The following is a 19,848-nucleotide window of genomic DNA, read 5'->3' on the forward strand; positions in this document are numbered from 1 at the left end:
TTAAGATGATGTGATCATCACTCACCCACAACACCAATTTCTTATCATTATGTTCTGACCCCAACTTGGTAGGTTCGATCCTGGCTCAGTCCGGTGGTATTTGAAGGTGCTCAAATACGTCAGCCTCTTGTCGGTAGATTTACTGGCATGTAAAAGAACTCCTGCGGGACTAAATTCCGGCACCTCGGCGTCTCCAAAAACCGTAAACGAGTAGTTAGTGGGACGTAAAACAAATAACATTATTATTATCTTACCATGATGGAGAAAAGAGATTGAATTTTACACAGATCACACAAGATGGAAAATTTCTTGAATCGTTGGCATCTTCATGAGCCACGATCTTCTCTGAGTACCCCTTTTTCTGCAGCAGCTCTTCCTTGCTTGTAACATCTCATTTCTTTCCTTCAGCTGTCAATTCTCCTCCATTAAGGTTACCAATACCTCAAGTACATCAGTGTCATACCTCCGGCATTCTCCACACAGGTCTTCCTGCATTTCTTCCTCTTCTTTCCCATGATGTAAATCGGGTCGGGCTCCTTCGACCTTTGCAACGATGTTTACTTGCTGGGATGTGCCAACCTCTGGCGGGTGATACAGTTTATGGTTGACCGCATTGAAAATAGCCTTGTTATCACCATCCAAACTGCAAATTTTGTAGGCATTGTTTCCAAAACTCTGAAGTATGTCATAGGGACCCATAAAATGCAGCGAATTTTGCGTAGTACTTGTCCTCAGGGTTTGAAACTGCAGTCTTCTCACCAATACCAGCTTGTTTTCCTGCAATGGCCTGTGAAAGCATTTGTTTCTTACCCTTCTCTTAAGCCTGTCAGCTTGACATCGCATATGTTCGGTTGTTTGCTGGATGCACATCTCGTGGGATGATCACAGATCACTTGGACATGGTATTACAGGGTGCCAAGGTCTCGGTGGATATAAATTACAGTGGACTACGGATGGATCATGTTGTTCACACAGTCAGCTTTAATGGGCAAAACATCGATCTTTTTTCAATGTTCAGTAGGGCAGTAGATTCCGCGGAATTTGGCTATCTCCTGCATAACCCTCTCGGGATTCCCCTTGGAATGGTGGGCTGAGATTAAGATGTGCTTAATATCTTTAGGTTAAGGACAATGTCACAACTGTTTGTCCGGCTATATTAAATGGAGATCATCTTTTCTTCTAATGAAGACCAATATTGATGGGTACAGTACATCACAGTTTTTCTAAAAACATTCCGACTCCCAACCATCAATGTGAGCAGATTCACATAGACATTAAAATGGCTTCTCTCCTGAAATTGATGTAGTTACCTACCCCTTGTGGATGGGGGACACAGGTGAAGAATACACCCATGGTGTCCCCTGCCTATCGTACGAGGCGACTAAATTAGGCAACCAAGGGGTGATATTAGACTACTTGTGATTAGTACCATTACGTGTGGAACATCATGGGTTGATGTTACTTGCGACTAGTACCACCTTGCGAGGAAAACCATGGGTCTACATTATATAGGAGCTGTACCATTATGCGAGGAACACTATGGGTCTGGACATTGCCTGTGATAAGTGTCATTTTGTACATTCTACTTGTCAGTTCCACTGTGTTCAGAATGGGTCTGCGTTATCTATGAGTAGTACCACTTTATGAGAAACACCATGGATTCGGCTGGCGCCTGTGATTGGTATCACTATGTGAGGAAATCTATGGGTCTGTGTTGCCTGAGAGTAGTACCATTATCTGAGGAACACCATGGGTTTGTGTTGCCTGTGATACATCGTGGGTCTACATTGCCTATGATTAGAAGCACTATGTGAGGAACTCCATAGGTATACCGGCACCTGTGGTTAGTTCTACTATGTGAGGAACACCATTCGCCTGCGTTGCTTGTGAGCAGTATCTTTGTGTGCGAAACAGCATGGGTTTGTGTTACCTGTGAGCGGTGACATTGTGTGTGCATACCATTGGTATACATTACATGTTGTTAGTACCACCATACGAGAAACTCCATGAGTCTACGTTACCTGTGACTAGTACCACTACAGGAGGGACACCATGGTTCAGCTTTACCAGTGATTACTATAATGAGGGGCTGGTGACCTGGATTTTGGACCCCTTTGGACAACAAACATCATCTCTAATAATAAGAAATTGTGAATTAGATCCACTGACTGTTTTTGGATTCATGGTCATTTTTACATCATCATTCGTTTTAGATTCTAGTCAGTGGACACATTTTGAAGTTTTAATTATTGTGTCATTTTGTTGCACCTCGTACCATTAGGGGCCGGTGACCTAGCTGTTAGGCCCTTTTAGTCAACAAACATCATCATCATCATCATCATCATCATCATCATCATCAATGTAGTTACCTTCATCAACACATACGGCAGGCAGCTAGAAGCTTATCTACTTCAGAACTGTAGAGCTGATAACATTTATAACTTTCATGTATGGTTCCTTCATCAAAGCAAACGTGAATAGTTTGGTAGTCTCATTACAGAATTCTCTCAAAGATGGATTGGAGAATGTTGATACACCTCTAAAATTAAAACAATCTTTGAGGTCTCTTATGGAAATTGGTGTAAAAAGATAATGTAATATATTCCCAGAAAGGATTCTACATTTACAGGAAGTATGTATTGAATATGTAAAAACAAAATAAAATATAGAAGGATGAATCTCTGAAGGAAGTTATATGTTTCCAATGGATTAAATTTCAAAATACATATGATAGATATGTAGTCTGACAGAAACCTCTCTTTTGTGGAGTACCTGCTATTGAGAGATGACCATACATGGTACTAAATATTTTTTAATACTTTTGACAGCATTTCTAAGATTTACTTTTAAAGTAAAAATAATATTCCCATAAAGCATTTAGTGAACTTCTAAATCTGTACTATTCCTGTTAGCAATTCCAAGTAGCAATAGTCTTACACCTTGTATCATATCCATATTTTTTAAGTATGGTCAGATGCCATCACCAGGGTTCAGAATAGATTTCTTCTGAACAGATTGTTAAATTTACACACAGAGGAATCCATTTAGGTCACCATTACCAAAATAAACTTACTGATGGGAAGAATTTCAGTAGTTGAGAAGTGGTTTGAGAATATTTGCTTATTTGATTCCTTTTCAGTTGAAAGATTTCACAAAATATCTAAATGTTTCTGGTTACTTATGATTTATTAAATTTTTCAGCATTTTAATGTAAATTAATTTGACTTTCTTCTTTTCTCTTTTCGACAGAAGTTGGAGTGAAATAAGTGCCTTGGCTCGGTGCAACAATAGAAGCCACAGTATCAGCAGTAACAGTGCAAGTGAGCAATCAACTCCTGTTGGTGAAATCCTGTCATCTCGCTTGACATCCCCATGCTCTGAGCCAGTACCTCCAGAAATAAATTCTGTTGAGAATATTGGTCACAAGCTAAACATCATAGAATATGCTTCTCAGGAGTGGAAAGGAAAAACCAGAAAAGCTGAAACAATACTCAAGGTAATAATTTTTGTTTTTATTGAATAATGTATCTACAGTCCCGTGTGAATTACAGTAATCGGAACACGACAACAACATACACATCTTTAAATTTAAAATTTTTTTTGGTACTTATTCATCTAATACATACCTTTAAGTTTGTTCTTTTCTTTTTTCAGTTGTTTGTTTTGTGGCGATGATGGGATAGGATAAGAGAGGCCTAGGATTGGGGCGGAAGTGACGGAGGCCTTAATTAAGTTGGCATTTGCCTGGTGTGAAAATGGGAAACCACGGAAAACCACATTCGGTGCTGCCGACAGTGGGATTCAAACCTACCATCTCGTCAATGCAAGCTCACAGCTATGTGGCCCAAACCATGTTGCCAACCTGCTTGGTCCATTAATCTTTGCTAATGGCTAATATGTCATCCTTTCTGATTTACAAGTTGCTTTACATGATTCGGCATAGTTTCCACAACTCTTGACGATATAGTTTTAGTTCGTCATGAAACCATACTGCAACTAGGGACTGTCTTGCATTTTTTTGTGGAACAGTCAGAGTTTTGTGGGTCTCGTTTTGCCGTCTATTGGATTTAATGTCAAAGGAGTTCCTTGGTCTCTCTAAGACACAAATATTGTTCTCACTGTAGAATTGTTTCACTCTCCTTGATGTATGGCAAGGAGCCTAATCTTGCTGAAAAATTCTGTCACCATCTAGAAACCTCTTCTGCAACTCACCAGTCTCTCTCCTTTCCAGTACACCTTGTATGTACTGGTTACATTTCATCATCCCATCGACTGGTACTTAATAATAAAGTTATTTGCTGTACGTCCCACTAACTACTTTTATGGTTTTCGGAGACGCTGAGGTGCCAGAATTTTGCCCCGCAGGAGTTCTTTTACGTGCTAGTAAATCAACCGACACGAGGCCAACGCATTAGAGCACCTTCAAATACCACCGGACTGAGCCAGGATCGAACCTGCCAAGTTGAGGTCAAGAGGCCAGCTCCTCAACCATCTGAGCCATTCAGCCCGGCCGACTGGTACTTGGAGTCCCGATCCTTCACACGTGAAATACCCTCCAAAACATCATTCTTCACAGGGTGTTTTACTCTCTGTTGCAAATGTGCTAAAGTAGTTGGTTTATTCTTTGCTCGGTGCACATACTGAGCTCTGCCCCTGCACTTCAACATGACTGTTATCAGGGGAAAGAACTTTCTTCCAGTGTTCCATTGTCCAATCCTGATGACTACGTGCCCACAAGAGACATTTCTCGCACATTTCTCCTGTTAGAACGTGTTTCTTTACAAGTTTGTGGACTTTTCTTCCAGTTGCCAGAAGTCTACAACAGACATTAGAAACATGCAGATTCACTACCCTTTCCTCCAATTTATGAGCCAAGTTGACAGCAGTGAGCCTGGAATTTGATTTGCTTCTTCTGAGGGGAAATGTTTCATCAGTTGGTGTTGTTTTCTTTTTCCTGCCACAGTTTCCCTTTTCTTTGGTTAAATTGAGCCAGTCTGTTTGTGCTGCTAATTAATTATATTTATAGTGCCTACAATGACGACAAATTTAGTAGCTAGCTCTCTTTGTGCCATGGAAGTATTCTGACAAAGGAACTATCGATAGGTTCACATTGAAACTGACAGTGCAATATTGTCAAGAGGATGAGGTGGCCATAGAATAGCGATGTACAAAAATTTTGCTGCCATTTCGTACTGAAAGGTATTAAAATCTTTATTCAAAATCTATGTGATAATGCAGCTACTGGACAACTCTTGCATCTTGCTAGCTCGGCATGGTGCACAGCAAAGCGGATTTGCAGTTGTGCTTGAGAGAGATAGACCCCCTGTGGGTGGGGGATACAGAAGAAGAATACACCCACGGTATCCACTTCCTGTCGTAAGAGGTGACTAAAAGGGGCAACCAAGGGATGATAGAATTAGAACCATGAAACTACTTGTGATTAGTACTGCAACCTTACCAATTAGTAAACAAAACATCCAAATGAAAGCACAAACATCAAGAAGAAAACAAGCACAATACTTACCGTAAGGGCAGTAGCATAGTATATGAAGCGTGGAGGGCAAAGGCGAGAATTAAAAGGCCAGGGTCTTACATAACTTTGACAGGTTGCCAGGTAAATATTGCTAGCTACCAAATGACACACGAGATAAATTTAAAATGAAGAAAATTTACTAAGTTAATGTAGTTTGAAAATGGTATAAAATAAGAACAATAAATATATATTTCTTTTTCCAAAAATTTAAAATGCAATTAAACTAAATGAGAGAAACAGTATTTTAAAATAAAGTTGAAATTAAGATGAAATGAAGCTCACATTAACATAGGCTTCCACCAAAATTAAGGTTTGAAAATTCATTACTAACTCATTACCTTACATACATAAAGATTAAAATATATTTTAAAATTTGGTTGCAACCGATATGCGGGCCCGCGATATAAAATCACTTTAAAATTGAAATTTGCTACACAACTAAAATGCTAAATTACAAGACGCACACAAGGACACACGAAAAAGGAAAAAAAATTAGTGGCTCCAACCGCGAATTAACATTACACCAAAGAAACGAGCTAGATGAAACACAATAAAATAATAGCGCACAGCAACTCCAACAAAATGAAGTATATTAAAGGAAATTTACAATTAACGGTGCGCACATAATAATAATAATAATAATAATAGAACACTGAGGCACACACAGGAGCTACCCGTTACCGACGCGAAGCCAAGATCCCATAATAATCATCAAAGCCACCCCAAAAAAACAGCGTATCTTCAGATTAGATAAGAAGGGATGACATGACGTAATAAAGACAATAGCAAGGAACACAAACAATGGGAGAAAAGTTATAAGACAACGAAAGAAAACCCCCATATAAACTTAATTCCGACCAGCAAATTTCAATTTTAAGATTTGAGTTATTAAAAATAATAATAATTATTATTATTATTTATCCAAGAGGTGATAGTACCAGTTTACATTAGCTTTAGTTAACCAATTGCCCTGCGGCTTACATACTTTAGAACAGAGGGGGCCCTGGTTTGCGCTACGATGCGAATATGAGGTGTCATTAATTAACGCCCGTAACAATGCAATAATAATCACGTACAAATAATCAGCCACGAAGGCAATAGGACAAAATCAGACAGCAAATACCACCGACCAGGAAAAAAATTAAGGGAGAAAACACGCACCGAAATGAATTACTAAAAGAATAAAAGTAATAATAATAATAATAATAATAATAATAATAATAATAATTATCATCCTTATGAACATCAAGAAGAACAGTTGGCAATAATGCACACCGACAAAAGCATAAGATAAAATCACTTACACAAAATACCACCTCATAGACGCATAACTAGCGATCCCGATCTCCCTACATTACATTAATTTTCTTTTTCCGACCGATTCAGTTCAGATATATATCAAATTTTGCTTACAAGGTTACACTATACCAAAAGTTGCGTTTATGATGTTGGTCATGTCCACGATGAAATTACTCACTCTAGTGTCTGAACGAACGGGATCCCTTCAATAAATTATAATTTTCAGTACTTACTTGGAGTTAAGATATCCAACTTACAAGACACTTAAAACTTTTCATACCGATAACGGTTAACTACTAGCACCAAGTTTACATGTTACATTAAGAAAATATTAAGGTTGGAGCACACTGGATAACTTTCAAAAGAATAACAGGGCCTAGCGCTAACATCATCTTTTAACCACCGGAGTCCGGCTCCATTGTAATCGCTTTCCCTTCTTGCCAAGCCGTCCACTTGGGAGCTTCACACAACACAGCCATCTTGGGGAGTAGCGGCGACCAGACTACTGCAGACTACTGAGCTCACACTCTGAGCTGGGCGAGTAGCCAGTCCCACAATTCAACGCGTGCACCGCGAAGGTGCGCATAAGTTACAAATGATAATTCAGCGCATCACATAGTCCAGTCAAATGCGTGACAATAATGGATAAATAACTTGAATTAAATTTGTCTGGTAACCTCCACAGTTAGATAACAGTTCCAACAATGGCCGATAATATTGATAACGGCTCGATACACAAGTCGACATGACAGATGAATAAATAAATACTCTTAGATGCTTTGATGTTATAATTCAGTTATGTCCAGTAAATATTAGTTCCCATTTTCACATCACAAGTACCATCATGCGGGGAACACCATGGGTCTACTTTACTTGCGGGTAGGACCACTATGTTAGGTACACAATAGGTTTGTGATTAGTAGCAGCAGAGAGCGGTTCACTGTGGGTTTCCAGTATCTGTGACTAGTACCATTATATGCAGAACATCACGGGCTTACGTTTGCCTGTGATTTTTACCATTATGTGAGAAACACCACGGGTCTGAGTGTTGCCTGTGATTGGTACCACTATATGTGCGACATCGTAGGTCTGCGTTACCTGTGCGACGTACAATACTTGTGAGTAGTACCATAATGTTTATGCTACTCTTGATTAGTACCGCAACTTGAGAATACCATGGTTCTACTCTCCTATCAATAAGTACCGTTATCAGGGGCCGTTGGCCTGGATTTTGGACCCCATTAGACAACAAGCATCATCAATTCAGGATTGTTCTCTGGAAGCAGTCCCTTGGTAAGTAATATAGTTTCTGAGAAGAGGAGGCATTGCGGGTCGGATCCACTGGTTGTTTTAAATTTGTATTCATCCATTCATTCTTCATCATCACGTTTTGAATTCTGGTCAGTGGATGAATTTTGTACTTTTAAATTGTCATTGTATTTCATCTCATTTCGTACCATTAGGGGTCAATGACCTAGATGTTAGGCCCCTTTAAACAACAAGCATCATCATCATCATGAGAGAGATAGAGGAAACAGGCAAGTTACTTTATTGTTAGGGAACAAATGTGAAACATAAATGAGGTGCGTTAATTACATGATAAAAACCCAAATAGTTTTGAAACCACGCAGAATGAATATGCACTTTAAGGACACATTGTTTTTCACAGTTTTCCTTACTTGTTTGGAAGCAATATTTTGCCAGCGTTTCAAACTACTCAGGAAGTCTCTCGGTTGTGTAATTGGTTGTGAACAATGAATATTTAATCGTATCCTTAAACCGTGGGGAAGAAAATTTAAAATAAATGAAGGATTGCATTTTCAGTATGTTTTTTCTCTGACAAACATCTAACTGAAAGTCTTCACAAGCTGACAAAATATCCATTAAATGGCAATACAAAGCCTTCCATTGCTGAAAGAAAACTTATCCAAGGGTAGTATTTCCCTTAAAGTCCTGGGAGGAATCTGGAGGATTTCTGGACTGTTGCTTGAAGGAAAGACTTCGAGACAGCATTTATTATTATAAGTAGTTCAGGAATCTAGCAGTAGCAAACACTTGTCTTCCGCAAATGGGAAGAAGGCTTCTTTAAACCAATACTTTAATTCTTTTTTTCCCATTTTCCTTGATTTTCTAGCTGTTGCAATTATCTTTTTGGCATGAAACATTTCTTTGGAAACTCATGGACCGAAAGTTCCAGTTGTCTCTTGTAGTGCAATGAATAATTTTGGGAAAGGAGTACCGGCCCTACTAACTGTAGGCATAATTGTGTAAGAATGGGTGAGTGCATTGATTGATTGATTGATTGATTGATTGTATGTTTCTCATCAACAAATGATAAAGGGTCCTTTTTGCTTTCATTTCATGCATGAAACCCGTGATCTGTCTTGCGTATTGAAGAAGGGGTGTAGTCTAAAATTTGCTATGTAGCTGCTTCTACAAATTTCTTTGTGACTTTATCTTTTTCCTCTCCTTCTTGCAGATGTGCACAAGATACAAATTTAATGATTTTTCCACTTTTGATTCTGTACTTGTTCTTGAAGTAACTCAACCAACCAGTAGATGCGCTGATATTCCTTTGTCCTATTGAAATCTCTCTTGAAAGTTCCAAGGCCCACAGTCGCAGGTCTTCATTGCAAACATTCCACTTCAATCTTCTTGCCTCTGCAAAGCGGAAAGATAACTTTTTATACGTTAGTTTCCTGTGTTCAACAGGACTTGCTGACATAGATTCTAATTGGTTCTTCCACATGTACAGTTGTTGCGTTGACGTCACCATATGCCAAATTTTGCAAGCAGTGATTAATGAAAGCCACTTCTTACCCCCTTCCCCTCCCCTTCTTCCCTCTTATTTAACCAAAAATATACAGCTTTCCTCTTGTACGCAAGATCTGCAGTGCGTTTCACTTTCTTCTGTGGAATGGTAGCATAGCTTCAGCTGGTAGGTTTGTCAGGCGACTTTGGTGTTGCTTCACTGGATTGACGAGAATCAGACTGGGCTTAAAATCGAATCTGTAAAACCTCTCGTAGCTGGCAATGGTGTGCTCCTTCTCTTTCAGATAATGAAGATGTGGTGTCATCGCTTCCACTATCACTTTCGCGATAACTACTCCACAGACATGACTCTGAGACAATGCTGGCAACCATGGGATGATTTTGAATTAGTTCGATCACATGTCAGCCCATCTCCCCTTCTTCCGAAGTTATTTCATGGGAAGAAGAGAAACCTTCTTCATGGAAATAACATAATGCATACTCAAGAACAGTAGTCAGATTCATGACTGCTCTTTCAAAGGAACCTGTGTTAAATGCCTGGCACAGAAAGCTCAAGGTAACACACTTTCTTCAGCTGGTCACCAGGGCTGTTCATGTCCAGTTATATGCTAACACATGCAGTCTTGTTAGACACTTCCATTTTAATTCAGGACTTTACAGCTCAAAATGGCAGGTAAATTTTTGTACATTTCTCTCTTATGGTCCCCTTATCCGCTCTGTGAAATGTAATTATCGATTTTCATGTGAACTTATCAATTGTTCCCTTGTGAGATAATGGTAGTCGCAGTATGCAGTCATGGGCAACAGATGAGTGGCATAGTATGTGGCCATGCAAATTAGTCTCAATCAATTAATCAGCCAATCAATCCATCAGTCAATACTGATCTGCACTTAGGGCAGTCGCCCAGGTGGCCGATTCCCTATCTGTTGTCTTCCTAGCCTTTTCTTAAATGATTTAAAAGAAATTGGAAATTTATTGAACATATCCCCTGCTAAGTTATTCCAATCCCTAACTACCCTTCCTATAAACAAATCAGAATACCAGATACTATGGAATAAGTGTGTTCTTCTCAGACGTGTTCTGAGCTGTGACCCTGTGTGTGCTCAGGCAGATCAGATTATTACATGCACCGGTAGTTCCTAAACCGTTAAAGGAGAAATTCTCACTGGGCTTATGTGTAAGTAAGGCTAGTACCCTACATCACAGAAATTTATTGAGCATGCTTAGAATGCATGTTTTATCTTAAAATGACCATGTTGAGTGCTACAGTTGCACGGTTATGCATATTATACATATGGGACTGATCACTCTAATTTAATTTTAAGGTACAACAATCATCCCAGTCTTTATATCTCTTTCTTTGGGCTTAAGTCACAAGCTTTGAGATAAAGGAATAAGTTTTTATTATTTTTTAGTAAAAATAAGTGACAACAGTATTTGAAAGGAAGATAACAATAGAAGGGAGCAATATTTTCAAGTAGGGGGGATGAAAATGGTTAGGTTTATGAAAAAAATCTTTATATGGGTAATTATACCACAAACTGGTTATTAACGTACTTGCACTAAATACTATTCTTGCTGTATAATTTCAATAATTGAAATAATTTTTAAATTTATGTGATGTCCTGATACTCCATGGTTTAGTCTCATATATGAGTAATCAACATTGCCCTCCCCACGAGCAAAAGCATAACAGAATTTTGTTATGAAATAATAATACTGTTACCAGTCACAATTTTTATTAAGTTGTATTCCACAGTGTATCTCAGCGCATATACTTTATCGCAGTTGAATGTCGCAATTTCACCCCCTGACGATAGAGTATAAGTGGTGAAATGTGATGTGGAATACAACTTAATAAAAATTGTGACCGTAACGGTATTACCGTATTTACGCGAATAATCCCTACTTTTTTTTAAATTGAGGCACGAAATTGTGGTGCGGGTTTTGTTTGCGTCGAGGTTGGCAACAAACTTTAGGCTCACCTAGTTTTTCGATGTGGAGTGTACAATTATGCTTTGTGTAAACGCAGATGGAAGAAAACTCCCCACATGTCATATTTGAACAGAAAACAATTTAGACTTTTAATTCTAAACTGCCTTTACATTACAAAATAGTATTTTACAGAGTAATTCAAAATTTCTCCATGTCATGATAGAACACGTCTTCCAGAACATGCAGGGGTAGCTTTTCGCACGTTCACTCACTTCGATGTGTCTATAGTGTGTTTCATAGTTGAAGTTCGAGTGAAAACGTAATTCTTTTGTATTCGGCGTTTTAAGGAACGCCACAATATCACATAACAGGCAGTGTGCGATGGAGCAGAATCCACAAACACTGGCGATGCTGTCAGTTGGCGAAAAAGTGTGGCTCATAATTATAACCAATTCGTATGCACCGAACAATACTGTCAGTGCCGATGAAACTGCTTTTTCTTTTTTAATGCCGAGCCCAAACGGACTTGTGGTACTGCACTGTGTTGAAATGCAGACGGAAGCGAAAGCATTCCTCCGCTCGTCATAAGAAAGTTCGATTAGCTACATTGTTTTAAGGGCATCGGATACTTTCCGTACAAGTGTAGGGCATCTAAAATTCATACAACATAGTAATCCAATGAAGGGAGCTAGCATAAATGAATTCTGTATACGCACCTTATTGGATAGGTGTTGGAAATAGCTTTTTCATGGCATTTGAAAGTTTTAAACTGTGAATCAATGATAATTGCATGCAGTAATGGGTATTAGAATATTTTGTGATGCGGTGAGGGTTGGCCTTTCTGAATTACAAGTTGTCGGTTAATTCGAAATCCGTTCTCTGCATTTCCAAGACTTCGAATTGACGAGGTATTATTGTACCACAAAACTAACATCCAAATTTGCTGGCATTTCTGTTTCAAGTGTTTATAATTATAAATAGGAAAGGAATCAAAATCAAATCAAAATCTCTTTATTTGCAAATGAGGTGTCTACCTCGGTGGCAAATGGTACACTAAAATACGTTATTGTCAAGCACTAAATATTAAATTAACAAGAGAAGAAAATTTTCCTACAATACAATATTATACAATTTACGCTAACAATTTTTTCTATTAAACACACAACTCATCCTTAATAAATTTATATTGTTTACAAAATTCTACTTATAATATCTCCTGTACTACTTACAAATATAGTCAGCTGATATACAGTATGTGGAATTACTTCAAATGATACTATACAACTGGTATAAGATTAAACTTTACATTGCATTTATTTCCTTTTTTTACCCATTCTGGAACCTATTCTGCGTCTTAACCAGAGCCCCTTTTGCCACCACTTTTCAGAGTTCCTGAAGGGCCTTCACAGCTACCGTAGCGGTCCCAGGGCCCTCTAAGTCCCCATTGTACTTCACCCCTACAGGCAGTCCCCTACTTTGGCTGTCCAAACTCCTTAGACCAGGGGATGGAATTAATTTATTCACACACATATTTTTTTTAAATTTACAATAACCTGCACTGGTCGAATACCCTCTAACACTTCATTTATTTTCTCTGTTGCTGTTTATTCTCTTCTTGAATATCTGTACAGATTTTGGAAAAGGATCAAACACTACCCCTGGTAAACTGTTCCACTCCTTCACACCCTTCCCCATGAATGAAAATTTACCCCAATTGCTTCTGCTAAAATTCCTTCTAATTTTATATTTGTAGTCTGTTCTGCCGATATAATTATTTTCCAACTCTCTTGTATAGGCTCAATATAATCCTATAAGTCTAGTTTTCTCCCTTCTCTTACTTAAAGTTTCCCACCGAAGTACCTTTAACATTTCTGATACACTACTCTTTCTCCTGAAATCCCCTGTTACAAATCTTGCTGCTTTCCTCTGCACACTATCTATTTCTTTTATTAGGTATTCTTGGTGAGGATCCCAAACACTGTTTGCATATTTCAATAATGGACGAACCATACTCAAGTAACTTTTGTCTTTTAATTCTCTATTGCATCCTTTAAGTAGTCTCATTACGACATGTAACGATCTGTATGCTTTCCCAACAATGTCATCAACATGACCCTTCCAGTGCAAATTACTTTCAAATCTCACACCTAAGTATTTGCACTTGCCATCTTTTGGGATAACTACCTCATCCAAAGTATATTCAAATTCAGTTTTAAAGCTCCTGTTTGTAAAAGTTGTAACAGTTGATTTGCCTCCATTAACCTTCATATTATTTTTTTCAACCCATTGTTGGATACTTTCAAGGTCCCTTTGTAATTCTGAACAATCCTCAATGTTATTTATTTCCCTATAAACAATTATGTCATCTGCATACAATCTTATTTTTGATGTTATATTGTTCCCTAAATCATTTGCGTATATTAAGAAAAGTAACGGACCGATTATACTACCCTGTGCAATTCCCTTCCAAACTTTCTCTACCTGCGATACATTATTTCCTACTTTGACTTTCTGAACCCTTGAATTTAGAAATGTTTTTATCCAACGTGTAACCCTTACGTCCAATCCTATTCCCTCCAACTTCTTTGATAATATTCCATGTTCCACTCTATCAAAGGCTTTGGAAAGATCTATGGCTATGCAATCTAACTGACCTCCTGAATCCAATTGATCTGATATGTCCTGCTGAAATCCCACCAGTTGAGCCTCACAAGAAAATTTCTTTCTAAATCCATACTGGCTCCTCATGAACCAATTTTTATCATCACATATCCCTCTGATGTACTTTGATATTAAACTCTCCAGTATTTTACAAACTATACTGGTCAGGCTGATTGGTCTGTAGTTCTCTGGTTTCCTTTTATCACCCTTTCCTTTATAGATTGGTATTATTATAGATTCCTTCCATTTCTTTGGTATTACACTATTAATGACATAGTCAAAGAGAAATTTTAAATAAGGCACTATGTACCACCCCATTGTCTTTAATACCTCCCCCATAATTTGATCACTTCCTGCTGCTTTTCCTTGCTGAAGCAGTTGGATTTCTCTGCAAATATCTTCATTTGTGAATGAGAAGCTTCTTGTTTCCCTCTGTGTCTCTCCCTCTCTATCTTCTGTTTCTGTTTCCAACTCCTGACAATCATCTACTGAATCTCTGAATTCCCTACTAAATAGGTTTGCTTTTTCAGTATCTGTTAAATAGTGTTCACCCCCTTCTCCCACCATTGTAGGAATTCGGATTCCTTTTCCTTTTTGATTCCTGATATATGAATACAGCTTTTTCCATTTCCCTTTGTGGTCATTACCCTCTTGAAGTATGCCATTCATATAATTCTCTTTTGCTTCCTTTTTCACTCTATTCAGTTTCCTCTTTAGCTGTTTTCTAGTTTCTCTACTCTCCCTACCCTCTTTGATTTTCCTGTTTACTATTCTACATTTTCTTTTTCATTTTCTTATTTCCCTTGTATAATTAACAGGGTCTGAGGTCATTTTATCCTTCTTAACAGGTACAAATTTCTTCTCTCCTTCCCAAATGATTCCTTTCAATTTAGCCCAAAGTATATCCACATTACTCCCTTCACTTATCCAACAACTGAATTGTGATTTAAGGTAAGTCCCAAATTCATCAACTTTAGTTTTTCTGTATAATTTCTTGTCTTGTGTAAACCTTTTATTAAGCCTTTTTGGTATGAGTCCTACATCCATTATTACAGCCTTATGGTCTCCTATTCCTTCAATTACCTCAGTTTTCTCTTCAATTTCCCATGGTTTAACCAAGAACACATCTAGAAAGTTATTGAGACGAGTTCGTTCTTGTACTTCTTGTGTAAATCCTCCCTCCCAAATTAACTTATTTGCCAGTTTCTGTTCATGGGCTTGACTTGCAGCTCCATTCCATTCAACTTCAGGCAAATGTAGATCTCCCCCCAATTATTACCATATCATTATTATTGTTTTTATGAGTATAATCTATTATTTTCTCAAATATTTCTATAATTCCCACCTCATTCATATTATCACAAACTAATTTTATCCCTGATATTTCATCCCTTTCATCAGTAAACCATTCATGGGAACAGTAAGTTTCCTTCACCAGAATAAACACCCCCCCCCCCCTCCCTTTTTATCTCCTCAGTCTCTACGCTTCTGGAAATACTTCTCTATTACCCACCCCTTTTCTCAACCACGATTCCACTCCTATCACCACACCAGTCTCATAAGATTCTATCAATGTACTGAATTTTAATTGTTTATTTACTACTCTTTGACAGTTTACCAAGAGCAATCTCAGACCCCCTTCCTCCCTAAAACTTGACTGTTGCAATTGGGTAGCTTGAAATTCCTTACTTTCCTGAGTTTCATTTTGTAGTTGATTGAGCCAGCTTGAAGTACAGCTGGCTCTTTCTACTAGTTTTCCTGGTCAGTATTATAACTCAAGGGAGTTGCCTGTTTTACAATACATATCTTAAGATTAACAAAATCTAGAACAATATTTGCTATCTTTCGTTTACCTGAATTGCTTAGATGGAGGCCATGTTTTGTATAACAGTATCTCTCTCAAAACTGCTGCATTCAATAACCTGAGTATTCTGAAAATGTTTACAAATTTTAACAATATCTGTATTGACCTTGTCCACTTCAATGTTCACACACACGAGTCTCTACTCAGATCATGCCTGTGGGGCACGTTCACTACAAAGACGTTAGTGTGGGTCAGCTTCCCTAGTGTATGTTTAAGTTGTGATCTTACATTCTTGGCATCGTCGTGAGCTACGTCGTTCGTCCCACAGATGATACGCACTGCATCGCCGCTCCCGAAGTTCCTAGTTGCTTCTACGTTTTCCAGGACACTGCTGATAGAAGCTCCTGGATATATTTCTCCGGTTGCTGCTATATTCTCATTGTTTATCACTCCCGCAATTCCCCTTCCTTGGCTATCACCAAACACAGCTACCTTTGCTGATTTAGGGCTAACTGGGTCTTGAATCTGAAATCTAGGCCTAAATTTTTACCTCGGCACGGCAACGGCAGCGGATCGCGATGATTTGGTTTCACACGCGCGATCATTTTCTTCCAGAATTAAATTATTCAGGGCAGAAAACCTATTTCTGATGTTTATTTCCGGAAATTCAGTTGTAGATTTCTTCTTAGCCGGCCATCCATGAACTACTTGACACCACGTGCTCGAGTTTGTTACTGGTACATCACTCGAAGAATGGTCAGTCCCAAATTCTAGCGATCGCAGTCTTTCTTTTAATTCTTGATTTTTCAACTTTAAGAGTCTCATTGTCCTTTTTTGGAATGTTTATAATTTCTAATGCACTTTTATATTCCTCATCGACTGTTTTCGGTGCTTCGTCAACGCCGTCCCCAACAACAACATTCCGAACACACTGCTCACAAATCCAGTCGACATTTTCATTAGTTTTTACGTCTCTAGGGCAATTTCCGCACTTATAATGCCACCATCGATCACATGAATCACACAACATTCCATTTTTCACTAATCTTCGACATTTTCCGCACTTTTCATCGCATTTTACGGTTAATTTACACGGAGGATAAAACACATCGTCATTACCAGGCGCCATTTTGCATCCACCTTATTCCACCTTATAAATACTTGTTTATTATAATTATTATACTACAGTACCGGTTTCGATCCCCAATTTCGGGTTATCCTCAGCTGAACAATACACTCACATATAGTACATCAAGCAATGATTGATATTACTTTATCTGGGGAATGCCATATGATAACAAATGTTCGAATACGTCCAAGTGGGACATGTCAAATCAGGCACCGATATGTGCATCACTGTGTGTGACACTGCAAGTATATGTCTATAATAACATACTTTTAACTTAAAATTGGTTTGTACAACACTATCTTAACTTAAAGCTAATTTATAAGTATATATGGCTAAAAACAATATATATATAAGAAAACTTCATGCACATAAACCTTCGTATCTTGCGTATACCCAGTTCATCAGTTGACTTCTGTGTTTGAGTCTTTTGTCATGGTTGTGCATTTGGTTATGCTAGCTCCCTTCATTGGATTACTGTGTTGTATGAATTTTAGATGTCCTACACTTGTACGGAAAGTATCCGATGCCCTTAAGTCAACGTGGCTTATCAAACTTTCTTATGACGAGGGGAGGAAGGCTTTCGCTTCCATCTGCATTGCAACACAGTGCAGTACCTTAAGTCCAAGTGCAACCAAATGCACAACCATGACGAAAGACTCAAACACAGAAGTCAACTGATGATCTGGGTATACGCAAGATACGAACGTTTATGTGCATGAAGTTTTCTAATATATATATTGTTTTTAGCCATATATACTTATAAATTAGCTTTAACTTAAAATAGTGTTGTACAAACCAATTTTAAGTTAAAAATATGTTATTATAGACATATACTTGCAGCGTCACACAAAGTGACGCACATGTCAGTTCCCGATTTGACATGCACCACTTGGACGTATTCAAACATTTGTTATCATATGGCATTCCCCAGACAAAGTATTATCAATCATTGCTTGATGTACTATATGTAAATGTATTGTTCAGCTAAGGATGACCCGAAATTGTAGTATAATAATTCTAATAAACAAGTATTGATAAGGTAGAATTCCTTTCCCATTTATAATTGTGTAGTTCGTCAATACGGATATGAAGATTGTAGATTACGATATCAAGTGTTTACTTTGCACGAAAAGAATTATCCACCACTGGTCGTGTTACTATCCAAGTAAAGAGACCGCGTGTGAGAAGTGTTCTACACGTCAAGTGTGACAAATGTGTAAGTCGTTTAGGAGAGGATTCTAGTGATGCAACAGACAACGAATATTCCGATCTACAGGGAATTGAGCCAATTGCAACTTCTGATTAGTTAAATATTTGTCACGTAAGTAAACCTACTAGCTAATTTTCATGGCAAATATATTTCTTAGCAGTGATAATGTATTTTATCATATCAGGCAAAGCAACTATATCCGTAAATTTACATATTCATATTTGCTAAAGACCACGTGGACCTCGCGGAGTCATATTAAATGTTTGTTTATGCCTACGTTATGCTTTCGATGGAAGGAATTTTAGTTAATTTAATTTTTTCAAAATGAGCCTTCCTAAAAATTAGGGTGCGTGGATTATTCGGCGGCGGGGATTATTCGCATAAATACAGTAATTATTTCATAACACATTAATTCACTGTCATGTACAAGGCCTATATTAAAACATGGCTATAACTAAATTTGTTGCAGAACATTATGTGTATTCTTCTCAGTAATACACATTCACGTTGTCTTCTTTTCTTAATTCTCAATAACAATTAATATGCCTCAGTCTGGAAGAACTCAAAAGGAAGAAGGGAAGCAAGCATGTCTTCATAGCTGTTGGATCTGTAGCAGAAGCTAAACACTTTCACAAGGTAATACCATGATATTATGAATGATGCACTAATACCTCATTTCTACATTTTTGTACAAAGCCAATTGGCCACTTTCCCTCTATTACAAATGTTGATTTACTGAACATCAGGATGCTTACAAGCTAATCACCTAATATGACCACCGAGCTTAATAGCTGCAGTCCCTTGAGTGCGGCTAGTATCCAGTATTCCGGAGATAGTGGGTTCGAACCACACTGTCAGCAGCCCTGAAGATGGTTTTCCGTGGTTTCCCATTTTCTCACCAAGCAAATGCTGGGGATGTACCTTAGTTAAGGCCACGGACGGCCACTTTCTTCCCACTCCTTGTAATTTCCTATCCCATCGTTACCATAAGACCTATCTGTGTCTGTGCGACATAAAGCAACTTATAAAAAATATCTCAACATGACCAAGAGGTATTCGAAGATCTTCCTAAAGCTGGCATTGAGACTAGATGTGCTAGACAATGAAAAGTGTGTTTATTTTCTGCTTGACACCCACATAGTTTATAAAGTATATAAACATTACAATGCTATAATTCCTGAAGGTGCCGGGCTGAGTGGCTCAGACGGTTAAGGCGCTGGCCTTCTGACCCTAACTTGGCAGGTTCGATCCTGGCTCAGTCCGGTGGTATTTGAAGGTGCTCAAATACGTCAGCCTCGTGTCGGTAGATTTACTGGCACGTAAAAGAACTCCTGCGGGACTAAATTCCGGCACCTCGGCGTCTCCGAAAACCTTAAAAGGGTAGTTAGTGTGACGTAAAACAAATAACATTATTATTATTAATTCCTGAAGGTATAGACTCATTCAAGAGACTGATTACAGCAAAATGTAGAAGCATTTTGCAATCAGAATACTTACTGTTTTT

The 19,848-nt window shown here is 38.2% G+C and overlaps 1 protein-coding gene across 1 annotated transcript in view; it reads left to right on the forward strand.

Moving 5' to 3' along the window:
* LOC136863059 (uncharacterized) overlaps positions 1 to 19,848 on the forward strand; it is a 303,511-nt gene that overhangs the window by 189,962 nt on the left and 93,701 nt on the right. Inside the window, exon 7 of the mRNA XM_067139388.2 lies at positions 3,250 to 3,496. Coding sequence (XP_066995489.2) covers positions 3,250 to 3,496 — 247 coding nt within the window. The remainder of the gene's footprint in view (positions 1 to 3,249; positions 3,497 to 19,848) is intronic.

Source organism: Anabrus simplex, chromosome 2, assembly GCF_040414725.1.
Source record: "Anabrus simplex isolate iqAnaSimp1 chromosome 2, ASM4041472v1, whole genome shotgun sequence".
Classification (NCBI taxonomy): Eukaryota; Metazoa; Arthropoda; class Insecta; order Orthoptera; family Tettigoniidae; genus Anabrus; species Anabrus simplex.